This window comes from Danio rerio, chromosome 14 (genome assembly GCF_052040795.2).
Source record: "Danio rerio strain M-AB ecotype USA chromosome 14, GRCz13ab, whole genome shotgun sequence".
Taxonomy (NCBI): domain Eukaryota; kingdom Metazoa; phylum Chordata; class Actinopteri; order Cypriniformes; family Danionidae; genus Danio; species Danio rerio.
The window spans coordinates 50010885-50027459 of NC_141034.1; the positions used below are offsets into that span (position 1 = coordinate 50010885).

Consider the following 16575-nt stretch of genomic DNA (forward strand, 5'->3'; position numbering starts at 1 on the left):
GTTAACAAAAGACAAATGTATGACTCATATCCGTTGTTGTTTCTTAAAAAAATTGCCATTGTTGTCTGTTGAAGGTGTGTGCGTGCTGTCAATGACAGTGGCTGCATTTTATTATTTATTTATTGAAATATTGTTAATTTACAAAATTACATTTACATTAATAATATCAACAGCAAAATCATATTGGGGTGGCCAAAGGGGAGGCCAGAGGTTACACAGGGGTGGCCCATGGGGGCGCTCCTGGCTGTGAGGTTGAATTTATTATAAGTTCATTTATTAAAAACAAACTAACAATAAACAATACTTTCATAGCATTCATTAGTCTTAGTTGATGTCTTCATTTATTAAAATATTGCTAAACCCTGAACAAAGTTGTCATTTTTAAACATGTCTGTACATTGCAATGAACTGTTTTTATATTTACTAACATTAAAAGGTAAAACAAAACAGGTTTGCATCAACATTTTAATCATCTTCTATCCTTAAACAATGATAAAAAATGCTCCTTAAGTCATGTTAATTATTGATTTAACTTTAAAGTTACGAGACCTTATTGTAAAGGATTACTATGAAATCTGTTATAGTGTTATATAGTTTTTCATATACAGTTGGAGTCAGAGTTATTAGGTCCTCTTTAAATTTTTTTTTCTTTTTTAAATATTTCCCAAATGATGTTTAACAAAGCAAGGAAATTTTCACAGTATGTCTGATAATATTTTTTCTTCTGGAAAAAGTCTTATGTGCTTTATTTTGGCCAGAATAAAAGAAGTTTTAATTTTTTAAACACAATTTTAAGGTCAATATTATTTGCCCCTTTAACCTATATATTTTTTTCGATAGTCACAGAACAAACCGTAGTATACAATAACTTGCCTAATTACCCTAACCTGCCTAGTTAACCTAATTAACCCAGTTAAGCCTTTAAATAACACTTTAAGCTGTATAGAAGTGAAAAATATCTAGTCAAATATTATTTACTGTCATCATGGCAAGGATAAAATAAATCAGTCATTAGAAATGAGTTACTAAAACTATTATGATTAGAAATGTGTTGAAAAAATCTTCTCCGTTAAACAGAAATTGGAAAAAACAAACAAACAGGGGGGCTAATAACTCAGGAGGCAGGGCCGGAGTGGGACTCCTTTTCAGCCCTGGAGTTTCAAGCCACAGACCGGCCCACCTCAGTTCACGACTGACTATATTAAAATAAGGTCATTCCAATTCAGTTTCTAATTACACTATCACGCTGTTTTTTGAGAAAAAAGCTGCTTTAGAACTTGAAATGTTCAACAACCCTAACAGTATTATATGTTTTAACAATAAAAATGAAAAAAAAAAAAAAATCAGACGAGGATCAAACCCCGGACGACGGTGTTGTAATCTAACGTGCTAACCACTGGACAACAACAGCTGTATATTAAGAGGTGACTCATCTAAATTATCATCAATTATTATAATAATCATCATCAACCTGCAGGCTGGTTATATATGAAAAGAGCAGAGCTGCGGTAAAATAATGAATAAGAAGACTGTTGTCAAGTAAATAAATAAATTAATTGAAAAAGTTTGACTGCTGAGAGCAACAGATTCTAGAGCTAGGGACACCGGCCCTCGCGGCCAAAAAACGGACCGGCCCACCGGGAATTCTCCCGGTCCTCCGGATTAGCCAATCCAGGCCTGTCAGGAGGGCTAATAATTCTGACTTCAACTGTATATCTTTTATATATACTATTTTATATATTTATATTTAAATATATTGTGCTAAATGAACTAAAGCTCAATTAAAATGATAAATATTAGAGTCAATCTTCAACCAAACATCGACTAAAAATGTAAAAAGGTGCTAACTTTAACTAACTGAAACAGTGTACTGAATGACTAAAAATAATAAATTAAACTAATATTAGTAGGTTTCCAGAGATGGGTTGCGGCTGTAAGGGCGCCTGCTGCGTAAAAACTTGTTGGATAAGTTGGCGGTTCATTCCGCTGTGGCGACCCTAAATTAATAAAGGGACTTAGCCGACAAGAAAATGAATGAATGAATGAATATTTGTAGGGGCAGCACGGTGGCTCAGTGGTTAGCACTGTCGCCTCACAATAAGAAGGTCACTGGTTTGAGTCCCGGCTGGGTCAGTTGGCAGTTCTGTGTGGAGTTTGCATGTTCTCCCCGTGTTGGCATGGGTTTCCACCGGGTGCTCCGGTTTCCCCCACATTCCAAACACATGCTCTATAGGTGAATTGAATGAACTAAATTAGCAGTAGTGTATGAGTGGTGTGTGAATGCGAGTGTATAAGTGTTTCCCAGAGCCAGGTTGTGTACTCTTTGTTGACCAAACATACACAAACAAACACAAACAAACTCAAACGAAATCAAGCTTAAGCCCAAATCAAAGTCTACAATGTCAAAAGATCAAGGTATGTTTTATATTGGAAAATAAACGAGTGATGACATTGGAACGACTTCTTGCCTTGTGTACATTTGATGTTTGCGTCACAAAACAAGTCTCTGGTTTAGCCTCTCAGCTGTTACTCCACGTAGCCGCTACATGGATGTATGCAGGTTGGTTTAATTAAATTAAATTAAATGTCATATCTTTGTTTGCTTATGAGTACAAATTTTATTTACTCGAAATAATTTAGCGATATAGATTAAGCCTTTTCTTTTCATTTTTATTACTTTATTTAAATGTATTTCACTTTATTTGAGGTATAAATTTAACATCTGCAATAATTGAATTTTGTTATTGCTATGCAGGAAATTAAATAAACCTCAAACTCAAGTAAATAAAAACAAATAGATTAAAACATTGTCGTACCATGGTAGTACATGTTTTCATTGTATTCAAAATGGCCTGGAATCCTGTAAAAATACGCAGAATTTAGTATCTGCAAATTTATCACCATTTCATGTAACAATAAATTCGGTGAGGATGAACATTTTTTTGAAAGCATAACTAAACTGGCTACTGCAGTAACAGGATCATTAATCAGACTGAATTAGATGTTTATTGGTGCAGATTAAAAAGCCTATTTTCCACAGTCTTGCTTGTTTTCTTTGACCGCATATCACTTTATATGTATACCGTTCCTCTTAATCCTTCTAATTGAGCATTGCGAAAACAGAAAAACACAAATGAGGGATTTAATGCTTGTCATTTCTTCCATCCTTGTTTCTCTTTCAGGAGAATCTACAGCAGCTGGTGCTGATGCCGCTGCCAAATGTTGCTGTTTTAGGTCGAGATCCCCTGACAGGTGCGAAATCTGTCATGTGAATAATAAAACATTTTTCCCTCTTTAATTATTATTACATAGAAACCATCCAAAAAAAAAAAACACATTTATGCATTAGAAGGCAAAATTATAAAGTTTTCAGCATTTTTAAAATATATTCCAATATTGATATTGATTTGTAACAGAGCCAGGAATTTTTTTACTGTATTTTTAATTACATTTCTATAATATTGATTAATAATAATAATAATAATAATATACATTTAAACAATAATATTATTAGTTTATTTGTCATATGAATAATAGGACATTTTTCCCTATTTAATTATTATTACATAAAAAGTATTTAAAAATCACATTTATGCAGTAGGAGGCACAATTATGAAATGTTATGAAATTTAAAAAAATATATTCCAATATTGATTTGATCTTTAATGGAGCAGAGAATTGTTCACTGTATTTTTTTAATTATATTATAAAAATATTAATTATTAATAATAAATACATTTAAATAATAATATAATTAGATAATTCCATTTCTTTTATATTAATATTTTATATCAAAAATATATTTGAATTGTAATTTATTATATTATTATGTATTATTTATGTATAGTTTATTGTATTATTATATTATGAATTTATTATATGAGAATTATTTTCTCTAATATTTAATAATATTTAATCAAATTTTTATTTCATATTTAATCATTTTATTTATATATTTTTTATGGTTTGGCTCTTGAAAACAATTCTTAAATTCAGTATTTTTATTCCCCTTAAGATTTTATTTATAATTTGAATAGTTATCCTACCTTGCCTGGTTAACCTAATTAAGTCTTAAATTTACACTTTAAGTAGAATACTAGTAGCTCACAAAATAACTAGTAAAATATGATGTACTGTCATCATTGCAAAGACAAAATAAATGAGCTATAAGATATTAGTTATTAAAACTATTATGTTTTGAAATGTTTTGATTAAATAAACAGCACTTGGGAAGTATTTTAATATTTAATATTTTGGCTAACAAGGCTAATAATTAAAGCTCTTTATTTAACCTTCAAATTACAAACAGGCATTTTTTTAACTTCCATTTTTAAACATACAGTTGAATTATTAGCTCGCCTTTGAATTATTATTTTTATTTTTTTAAATATTTCCCAAATGATGTTTAACAGAGCAAGGAAATCTTCACATTATGTCTGATAATATTTTGTCTTCTGGAGAAGTTCTTATTTGTTTTATTTCGGCTAAAATAAAATCAGTTTTTAGTTTTTAAAAATCCATTTTAAGGTCAAAATTATTAGCCCCTTTAAGCTTTATTATTTTCGATAGTCTACAGAACAAGCCATCGTTATACAATAACTTGCTTAATTACCCTAACCTGCCTAATTAACTTGATTAACCCAGTTAAACCTTTAAATGTCACTTCTAGCTGTATAGACATATCCTGAAAAATTTCTATTTAAATATTATTTACTGTCATCATGGCAAAGATAAAATAAATCAGCTATTAGAGATGAGTTATTAAAACTATTATATTTAGAAATGTGCTGAAAAAGTCTTCTCTTCGTTAAACAGATATTGGGGAAAAAATAAACAGGGGGTTAATAATTCTGACTTCAACTGTATATAACATATCCAAGAAGCATAATAAACAAAATAGTACAAAATAATAATAGCATAAATAAAACCTTAAATCAAACTAATACAAATGAAAGTACATTCAGGGCGGTCAATCCATATAAGCGGACAAGGGTTTAGAGCAGTGGTTCTCAAAGTGGGGGTTGGGACCCCTCGGGGGGTCTCGAGACAGGGTGGTTAACATGTTAATAATAAAAATTAAAAAACAACATGCAACTAAAAAGCCATCAGCCTTTCAAAATGTTTTGTTTTTGCGAGCCCAGGAGTGATTGCGTTATATTAAAGACACAGCAATAGCATCAGACATTTATTTTATGGCACCAGGTTAAACTTTACACCTTAACGGCATTAAAATAAATACAGACCACAACTGAACATAGAGGATGGTCTCCGAGGGGCATTCTCCAAAAATAAACAATAAATAGACTTGGGCCTATTGCTATGGCTCATATATAACCACTTGAGAGGATATTGGGGGTTGTGAGTAACTGGTATCGTTATTTTGGGAGTCGCAGGCTAAAAAGTTTAAGAACTACTGGTTTAGAGATCTTTGAGGCACTTTTTGTTTTTATTTGTTTTATGAACTTAAATAAAACTGTAACAGGGCTTTAACAAATCTACATTTGTGTATATAAAACTTGCTATAATCAGCATATAATTGCACAAAAATTCTATTTCATTGTTAGGCTGATAATTTAGTCTTCAACTGTAAGCAAATATGCTGTTTTATTGTCAACAGAGGGCGCTGTTGCAGAGCTCAGAAGACTTCTGCTCTTATTACTGGGCTGTGCAGTACAGGTAAATAACCACTTGTCAACACTTTCAATATTTTTAATAGATAGTTTCAACACTGTTTAATGAATTGGAGTGTAATGCTGGAAAACATATGGATGCTTACAGTGTGTGATTGATTTTCTTTCTCTTCGTATGACCCTTTGTCACCAGTGTGAAAGGAAAGAAACGTTCATTCAGCAGATTCAGTGCTTGGACATTGATACACAAGCAGAGATCGCGCTGTGCATACAGGAGGTCAGTGCATTTCTTTCTAAAGTTAACTTGAATGTATCTTGTATGTTTTGGTTTGTAAATGAAAGGTTGACAATTGTATGGATTTGAGGGCGTCACAATGGCGCAGTGGGTAGCGCGATTGCCTCACAGCAAAAAGGTCGCTGGTTCAAGCCTGGGCTGGGTCAGTTGGCGTTTCTGTGTGGAGTTTGCATGTTCTCCCTGCGTTTTCTTGGGTTTCCTCCGGGTGCTCCGGTTTTCCCCACAAGTCCAAGGACATGTCGGATAGGTGAAGCTAAATTGTCAGTAGGGTATGTGTGGGTAAGTGTGTATGGATGTATCCCAGTGATGGGTTGCAGCTGCATCCGCAGCATAAAACATAAGCTGGATAAGTTGGCGGTTCATTCCGCTATGGCGACCCTTGATAATAAAGGGACTTAGCCGAAAAGAAAATGAATGCATGAATGTATGGATTTGCAAAAAATGTTGGGTTGTTTTAAGTCACCGTTGGGTTAAATATGGACAAACCTAACTAAGTTGTTTACATTATGCATACTTTAAAAATACAGCACATTTTGGTGACTTTTGAGTATTAAACAGATTTATGAATAAATCGATATCATACACCGATATCATATTCTGGTCAGTTGGCATTTCTGTGTGGAGTTTGCATGTTCTCCCCGTGTTGGCGTGGGTTTCCTCCTGGGGCTCCGGTTTCCCCCACTGTCCAAAGACATGCGCTACATGAATTGGATTAACTAAATTGCTAGTGTATGAGTGTGTGTGTGAATGTGAGAGTTTATGGATGCTTCCCAGTACTAGGTTGCAGTTGGAAGGGCATCCAATGCGTAAAACATACACTGGATTAGTTGCTCGTTCATTCCACTGTGGCGACCCCTGATAAATAAGGGACTAAGCTGAATGAAAACGAATGATGAATGAATATTTATCAGCACTGTTGAAGTCTGAGTCAGTGATTGTGGGCACTTGACAAAACAGTGTTTTTTATTTTGCGATGCCTCTTTTAATGCCTCTGATTGGCGGCTGTAAAACAGGTGTGGCTGGTTATAAAGTCAAACATGTAAAAAAGAAATTATAAGGTAATATCAGATTTAATTAATTTTGATTTAGCTTCAGTTTCCGTAATGAGTTTATTTTCATTTTACAGAAGTACTTTTGCACTTTGGTGCACAAGCTCCTATATATGTCTAGCTGGGTTTCTATCAGACTGTGTTAATGCACATTTTAAATCATGAGAAACGAGTGATGAAATGGCAAATTTTGAATTAAGTTAGCAAATTTGCAGTAAAAGTTTTTTAAACTTGAGGATGTTTTGGATTTGTGTAAAAATGGTTAATGCAGATAATAGGAAATGGAAACAAATTGGGCTAAACTCTGACGTAGCAAACATTATACCCACATCAGTGTTTCCTTTAGGATTTTTTCCAGGCCTTTTTTACACAGATCTACCAACTACATGTAGCGTTATTTCAATGATAAATGTCTTGAGCGCAGTATTAAGTCGAGATTGAATTTATGTAATAGCCTACGAGCTTGCAAATCTCTTTGCTTGCGCACCGATTTCTTACGCATCACGCACCTGTCAGTCAGCCAGTCAGTCAGTCAGCATGTAACCTTAAAGGGTTAAACAAATGACGCACAGCACTACTATGGTTACAGAGAAGTTCGCACTGTTATAATTTACTTACCTTTTAATAAGTCTTGGTGCGATTATCATCCGCTATTAAAAAAAAAAACACCAATAAATGTTTTGAATAGAAAGCTGTAATGTGGCCGTAGCGGGATCAATTTTGGCGTGGCGCCCTGCCATGGAAGAATGAATTTAGCGGACACCATGCACATAAACAATCAGCGGTTTCTTTTATGCATACCTTGTTTACTGTTGGTTACTTGGTTACCAATACTACAGTGAGCCACTCTGACAATTTGATGGAAACACATCTGACTTTCATTTAGTATTTATTCATGTATTTTATTGCGAAATTTGAAAAGATTTGCTTCACGTTAAGGCTAATGTAAACTTCTGCGTCTAGTGATAGGCGTGACCCACAGCGCATACCTTGTGTGCGTAACCGTGAATTTATACTTATGCGTGCTGTTTGTGTTGCACTGCAATAACACTTTTGATGCGCTAGCTCACAGTAGTTTGTTCCTTTGTGTTGAGTTTCTTCATGGCTGTTTGTTTTTTCTGATTAGCGATGGCATCAACCACTGCGAGGGCTATGTGACCGCGCATAGGCAGCACTGGACTATACATGTGCGCTTGATGCAGAAGTATAAATCAGCTTTTAGAGTGGTAACTCGATTATAGAGAACAGCTTCTTGTCTTTTGTAATTTTACAGATCATTTTCATGCTTAAACTCAGCCATGCACACACTCAAAAAATTAGGTTTGCTGTTTGTTCAAACTACTTATTTAAAATGAGCTGAAACAACACATTTTTTAGTTTTTTTGGCGACAACTTAATTGTTTTACATTCAATCAACTTAAATCTGTAAAAACTTATAAGCTAACTTAATTCCTTGATGCCGTTCCAACACAAATTGATTGTGTGGAACTCAACATTTAACGTAACCATCAACCATTGTAACGTAAGGTCATTTATTTTCCTTCAGCTTAGTCCCTTTATTCATCAGGGGTTTTATTCATCATATGTTTTACACAGCAGATGCACTTCCAGTTGCAATAGAGTACTGGGAAACACTTATACACTCTCATTCACACACACTCATACACTACGGATAATTTAGTCCCTGGAGGGAACCCACGTGCACTGAAAAAAGTTGTCTGCAAAATTGTTGCAAACAATTTATTTGTGTTGAATTTAAACAAACAAATTTAATTTAGTATTGTTCAACTTAATTTATTTGTTTAAATTCAGCATAAACAAATAGTTTACAACCAGTTAACTTAAAAAAAATTAAGTAAATTCAAGGAGTCATCTTTGAATAATTTTTTTCAGTGTGAACACAGGGAGAACATGCAGAATCCACACAGAAATGCCAACTGATCCAGCTGAGGCTTGATCTAGCAACATTCTTGTTGTAAGGCGATCATAATACTCACTGCGCCATTGTGACGCCCTCAATTCCATACAAATGTCAACCTTTCATTCAAAAACCAAAACATAAAAAACAAACCCAGCTGGGGCTCAGACCAGCGACCTTCTTGCTGTATAGTGATAGTGTTAACCACTGAGACACTGTGTCGCCTTTAATGTAAGTTGAAAGTGTAAAAAGCAAAAATATGACCACTTTAAATGACTTTTACCATCAAATTTAAACACATCTAAATCACATTATGGATTTCTTTTCTTTTGTTGCAAACTTTAAAAAGATTCACTTCACATTAAGATGAAAACTCGGCTAGTGTACGCTTGTGATCTATCAAATCAATTTCATTGTCACATCATCAGCAGCACGTGTGCTATAATGAGTGAAAAGCTTAGGTGCTTGCTCCAGACCAGGGGTCACCAACATGGTGCCCGCGGGCACCAGGTAGCCCGCGAGGATCACATGTGTTGCCCGCAGGCCTGTTCTAAAAATAGCATTGCATTGGTGTAAATTTGAGTAATATAATAAAAACTTTTAAAAATATTTCATATTAGATCAGAGCTAGCTGGTCTCCACAGCAATGGTTGCGGGTGCAGTAAAGAGGAGAAGATGGTATGAAAACATGGCAAAAAAAAAACAGTTTTTACAGTGAATAGGAAGAAGAGTTCTATTTTACTTCAATTGGTGACGGCAAAGCGATACAATATTGAGAGACATTTCAGAATGTGTCTCACAAGCTAATCTTACCATGCTAACCCACACCAGGCAGCGCACTACAAGTGGAAAAAGTCCGAAAGGTTTGTGAAAACAGCAGTGTTTTTTCACAAGACGGGTGAAAACCTCACAAACAGCAACCGAAACCTCATTTAGAGCTACACATTTTTTATAAAAAAAACAAGGCGTTTTTAGACAGGAAAGCAAACCTGTGCTTAAAGACGAGAATGGATGTAATCTCCACTCTCTCTCCGATGTCCAACTCGGGGCAACTACAATGGTTAGAAGAGTGTCGGCTATGTTAAAAATGCAGTGGATTTGGTGATAATTTCAGTAAAATCTGAATGTTGATTTATGTTACACAATTGATAATCTGTACAAACATGGAACAAGGTAGTGCATGATTTGTTAAAAATCGCTAGTGGCTAATGAAAACCTTGTAGAAGTGATCATTTAAACATGTAAATACTTGCAGAGATATATAAAAATAAAGTGTTGCACATTGATGCATTAAATACAGGGTATTTCCTACCCTGTTAAATCATTGTTGATAACTTTTGCGAGAATCATTAACATGATCAGTGTCTTCACATAGATGAATATTATTAATTATTACCAATAACAAAGTATAATTAAAAGTAAATTGAGCAAATTTTTTATTTGAGAAGTGTTAATCAAACTGGTAGCCCTCCACATTAATCCGTACCCAAGAAGTAGCTCTCAGTTTCATAAAAGTTGGTGACCCCTGCTCCAGACAGTACAAAATGCAAAATACAGAGAGTGCAAATACAACGGCATACTCCCAAAAAAAAAAACAGGACAATGTCAAATTGACAGCGATATGTACAATGAATAGGTGTCCAAATAGTTGTAGGCAGTATTGTTTCAAGTATGGATTGGTTAAAGTGCAGTGCATGCTACATATTGATGGTGTGCAGTGAGGGGTATGGAGGAGTCTGTGTGGGGTGCGTTAACTGTTCATCAGCCTGATAGTCTGAGGGAAGAAGCTTTCCTTCAGCCGGCTAGTGCGTGACCGGATGCTGCGGAACTGTCTGCCTGAGATCATGCATCATGCATTGTGCAGTTTTTACCACTAAAGTCTGTTTGAGTTTGAAAACAGGAATGCTGGGTTTTTCAGGTAATAATCCTGTAGATGTGGCCTTCTGTTTTATTTATAAACGTAGACTGTTTAAAATAACCCCATCTTCCAGTTTCCCAAGATATTGGTGGTGCTCTTCAAATCTATGAAAAACTATTAGGAACAAAGCCCTTAGGCTATATAAACATTTAGAGGTATATTTTGTTGATTTATCCTCGTGTCATTTTCTTTCATTTTCACACCCACTGAGACAGAGAGAGAGAGATTGAAAATAGCATACGTTTTAATTGGTTGCGATGAAAAATCAGGCTTAGTGCCACAAACACTGATTTTTTAATTTTTATAAAGTTCAAACATTGGTTTTGTGTTGTCTAAAGATTCGTATAAACACATTTTTATTTCATGCTAAAATGTACTTTTATCTTACATTTTAAAAGAAGAAATGTCATCATAGTTTCCATAGCTGTACATATAAATTATAGTTATTTTCCCTCCCGTGTAATTTTATATTCTCTTTTAACTATTCCCCAAGTGATTTTTAACGAAATATGTAAATTTTCACAGTATTTCCTATAATTTTTTCAATCTCAAAGTTTTATTTCATTTAGTTTGGCTGAAATAATATTAAAAAGATATATTTTAAGGTCAATTTTAGGGCTTCACAATATATTGTTTTTCATAAGTTTAACAAAGATTACTTGTATTTAATTATTTACACAATTTTACATGATTATTGAATTTCTCTCCATGAATATTGTTTGATTCCACAGAAAACCATGAAGCATTGTTTATTTCACTTTTATTTTTATATATTGTATTCATCATTTGTTATTTATGAATTCTTCCCAAATAGAGTTCTATATCATCTCATCAAAATATATTAATATTGCAATATAGCGCAAATAAATAAAACATTGCAATGTCAGTTTTTCCAATATCGTGCAGCCTTAGTTAATATTATCAGCCTCTTAGGAAATTATTCTTTTAATCGGCTAAATGACAAACCAATGTTTTCTAATGACATGCCTAAATAAACATAGTTGACCTAATTAATCCTTTAAGTTGCACTTTAAGCTGAATAGTGTACTAGTATGATGCAAAATAACTAGTAAAATAGTATGTACTGTCATCTGGACAAAGACAAAAGAAATTAGGTATTAGAAATTAGTCATTAAAAATGTTATGTTTAAAAATGATTTTCTTGTCTCTGTTAAACAGCACATAAAAACTAATTTAAAAAGAGTAAATTTTTTACAGGAGGGCTAATATTTTGACTGGGTCCCAACATAAATCGATTAAGTTAACATAATCATTTTCACTCATTCATTTACCTTCAGCTTAGTCCCTTATTTATCAGGGGTTTCCACAGCAGAATGAACCGCCAACTATTCCAGCATGTTTCACGCAGCGGATGCCCTTCCAGCCACAACACAGCCCTGAAAAAGACCCATAGACTCTTATTCACACATACTCATACATTAATCAATTTTGTTTATCCAATTCACTTATACCACATGTCTTTTGACTGTGGCGGAAACCGGAGCACCTGGAGGAAACCCACACAACATGTGGAGAACATGCTAACTCCACACAGAGATGTCAACTGGTTCACTTGGGACTCGAATCAGTGACCTTCTTGCTGGAAAGCACAGGTGTCAAATGCAGCTCCTGGAGAGCTGCAGCTCTGCACAGTTTAGCTTTAACCCTAATTAAACACACCTGGTCAAACTAATGGAGTCTTTCAGGCTTGTTCGAAACCTACAGGTAAGTGTGTTGAAGCAGGGTTGGAACTAAAGTGTGCTGAGCAGCAGCCACCATGCCACCCGTAATCGTTTTTACAAATTTAAGTGGATTGAACATAAAACAATTAGGTTGTCCCCCCCAAAAAACCTTAAGAATTTAAGTTGCTTTAACTCATTTTACATAAGTAGTTTAAACAAGCAGTAGAATTATTTTTTTCAGTGTGTATATGCCTAAATCATACCTTTTGATCATTAGGTGACCCAGGACCGAAGTGCAGTCCTTCCTCTGGAGTTTGGAGATCTGTGTGGACTAAACAGAGCCGAGCTGCAGATTCTTTTCTGCTCAATGGCCAAACAGATCCAGAACCTGCTGGCCCAAAGAGACACACAGCTGGAGGTCAGAGAACAACTGATCTTCACAATCTGGCATTTTCATATGCAAGTAGGTGAGATCTGATTTTTGCTTTTGAATGTTGTGTCTGATATTTAGAGGATAGCAGAGCTTTGTCAGGAACAGGAGTCATCTGTAACTCATATAAACACATCGAGCGGGTTTGGAGATGGATCTCCTGAAGGACTGGCCTTTCAGCTGGCGGAGAGCAAAGCTAAACTACGGCGACTCAAGCAGGAGCTGTGAGTTCATTTTTATAATGGTTTATGTCAGTGTATCTCAACCACGTTCCTGGAGAACCATTTTCCATGTCTCCTTAATCAAACACACCTGATTCAGATCATTAGCTTATTAGCACAGACTGAAAGACCTGTGTGACAGATGAAAGAGACATTTAAAACAAGCAGTGTTGGTTGTCCTACAGGAACATGGTTGAGAAACACTGTTTTTTTATGAAGATATGTGTCAGTATTTTATTTTTATTTTTTTCAGCCAGGATGCAGTAAATGGATCAAAAGAGACATAAAAACAAAGATTTCTATAATCTACAAAATCTAAATCAACTATTTAATCAAAATATTTAATTAAAATATATTTTTTAAATAAATGCCGTTTTTCTGAGCCTTTTTAATTCGTCCAAGTATCTTGTATAAAGTTGCATCACAATTTTAAATTTATTAATTTGTTTTTTATTTATTGAGCAACCAATCAGCATATTTAAATAATGTCTGTTGGACCACGTGGAGCTGAAGACTGGAGTGTTGCTGAAATTCAGCATTACATTAGAGGAAATAATTTTATTAAAATTAAATTAATTAAATCATATATATACACAGTTGAAGTCAGAATTATTAACCCTCTTGTGGTTTTTCCTTTTTTTTTTTTAATATTTCCCAAATGGTGATTAACAGAGCAAGGAATTTTTCACAGTATTTCCTATCATAACTAACAAAATACGATGTACTGTCATCATGGCAAAGAGAAATCAGTCATTAAAAAAGTGGTTTTTAAAGGGCACCTATGATGAAAATAATCTTTTGTTAACTGTTTGGACAGAACTGTGTGCAGGTATAGTGTAGGGTTGGGCGATGTCGAAAAATTTGGCATCGTACGATGTCTAATAATAATAATAATGCATTTTATTTAAAGGTGCCTTTCATTACACTCAAGGTCACCGCACAGGGCAGCTAGAACAATCAGCTCAAATAAAAACACAATAAAAGTCAATAGAATACAATACAAACTTTAAAAGTGCAGTCGGGTTAAAGAGAATAAGCTGTTCTAAACAGATGCGTTTTAAGTTTTGATTTAAATTGTGAAAGAGAGTCTAAATTATGGAGATCAGGAGGAATAGAATTCCGAAGCTGAGGAGCAGAGTGGCTGAAGGATCTGCTCCCCATGGTGACAAGGCGGACAGAGGGAACAGTGAGGTGAATGGAAGAAGACCTGAGTGTTCGAGAAGGTGTGGCGATATGAACAATATTAGTAAGGTATGGAGAAGCGAGATTGTGGATGGCTTTAAAAGTAAGAAGAAGTATTTTATAATTGATTCTGAAAAAGGTGGGAAGCCAGTGAAGCTGTTGTAGAATGGGTGTGGTGTGACAGATAGAGGGAGTTTTTGTGATAATACGGGCTGCAGCTTTTTGTACCAGTTGTGATTTGTGAAGAGTTTTTTTAGGGAGGCCAAACAGAAAGGAATTACAGTAGTTCAAGCGGTATGCGACTAAACTATGAACAAGAATGGCAGCTGAATGAGGTGTGAGGGAAGGACGTAAACGATTTATATTTCGAAGGTGGAAATAAACAGACCGGGTGACATTATTAACATGTGCAGTGAATGAAAGGGTGCTGTCGAAGATGACCCCCAGACTCTTAACCTGCAGGGAGTACCTATAAGTAGAAGTTTGGTTTTATTGTCATTTAATTTCAGGAAGATTGTGGTGATTTACATCTTGTAAAAGGGGTAAAATTGGTGCTCTTTTAAACTATTACGTTTAGAAAGCTAAAAAACTTCTCTCCATTAAACAGAAATTGGGGAAAAATATATCAGGGGGGGGCAATAAATCTGACTTCAACTGTACATATTTTTTTTTACCTTTTTTGTTTTCAGTTATAATGTTTCACAATATTGCTGTTTTTAATAAATCATATGCAAGCGGGGTGAGCATAAATTACTTCAAAATGAACTAAAAACCCTCTGAACAGTATTGTCATTCATTTATTTTCTTTTCAGCATAGTCCCTTTATTAATCTAGTGTTGCCACAGCGGAATGAACCTCCAACTTATCCAGCGTATGTTTTACAAAGCAGATGCCCTTCCAGCTGCAACCCATCACTGGGAAATAAATCTATGCTAGAGGTTAAGATCGAACTCATAACCTCGGCATTGCTAAACACTGTACTGTCTTATAAGTACCGTGCGCTGACCAATTGCTCCACTGGAGCTAATGTATATTTTTATGTAAGTAATGTATAAATAATGAATAAATAATGAATAATAAATAATATAAATAATGAATAAACCGTTACAAGTAATGTGTGCAATTTTAGCAATGTTATAAAAATCCATATAGCAAGTGCATTTTTCTTCGCTCCAAATGAACAATGCTGAATCAGTCAATGAAATAAGCTATTGTCATTATTTTTTCAATTCAGTTTAACTAGCGGCACTGAAATCACACGCCAACATCAAACTGTATTACAGGGAGGACAAAGGTGATCAGCTACTGGATTACAAGCAAGAAATGCAAACTATGGAGGAAGAAATAAAGAAACTGCAGAAAGAAGTGAGCATGCTGTACTGATATTAGACACTGGATGATGTTTATGAACAAAGGCTCATCTTCCTGATTGTTTCGCGTTTGTCTCAGAGTCGAGCGCTGCAGGTGGAGGTGCGTGCGAGTCGTGGACTGAAGGATGAACTGGACTGTTTGCGTGAACGTGCGGCCCGAGTGGAGCAGCTACAGACGGAGCTGAAAAACTGCACACATCGCCTGCGCAGCATGGAGCTTTATCGCACACAGCTGAAGGTACAGAAGAGCAATGCCATGCTAATGTCAACCTTGCCATGAAAAAAATTATGTTTTCGCCAAATTAATGAATCATTTTCTAAGTTTTTTGTGTAGCCTTGTTTTTGACAGTACTGTAAAAATACTCAAAAATGTCTCTGTCAATGTTTTCGAACATTTATATTTGATTTACCAAAGTCACAAAAGTGGCAATTTCACATCTGCCACATCCATAACGAAGCTTTTTACTAATAAATGCAAATAAAATAAATTCAATCATTTTTGTCATATATTGAGCCAACTCTTATCCTTTGATTAGCATTGTTTCTTTTGGGGCATGCAATTTAATTCACAGAATTTCTACTTAGTACTGTAAACTTGCATATTTTTTTGGTCAAATCCATATTTTATGGTAATAATAATGGTAATGACGGTAAGTCTGGTTTAATATGTTTGGGGTGAATATGTTGTGCGGTGAATTCCTGTAATGTTGATGCTCTCTGTGCCGACAGGAGCAGCAGCAGTACTGCGCCTCGCTGCAGGAGAACAAGGCTCTGCTGGAGGAGCAGCTGGCGGACGCTCGCCTGCGCTGCACTGCTTTGCGGGATCTGGAGAAGGAGAATCTTCTACTCAGACAGAAGCTCGTGGATATGGAGGCTGTAT

At 34.9% G+C, this 16575-nt stretch overlaps 1 protein-coding gene across 2 annotated transcripts in view; it reads left to right on the top strand.

Annotated features, from left to right (window-relative positions):
• The window catches only part of ccdc88b (coiled-coil and HOOK domain protein 88B), a 67204-nt gene that overhangs the window by 5920 nt on the left and 44709 nt on the right, over nucleotides 1–16575 (top strand). For both annotated transcript variants that reach the window (XR_015506590.1, NM_001386506.1), the window contains 8 exon segments: nucleotides 3183–3252; nucleotides 5618–5676; nucleotides 5824–5907; nucleotides 12770–12910; nucleotides 13004–13146; nucleotides 15609–15690; nucleotides 15775–15933; nucleotides 16425–16571. Coding sequence is in view for 1 of the 2 variants with exons in the window: in NM_001386506.1 (NP_001373435.1) it covers nucleotides 3183–3252; nucleotides 5618–5676; nucleotides 5824–5907; nucleotides 12770–12910; nucleotides 13004–13146; nucleotides 15609–15690; nucleotides 15775–15933; nucleotides 16425–16571 (885 nt within the window). In the remaining variant the exon portion in view is untranslated.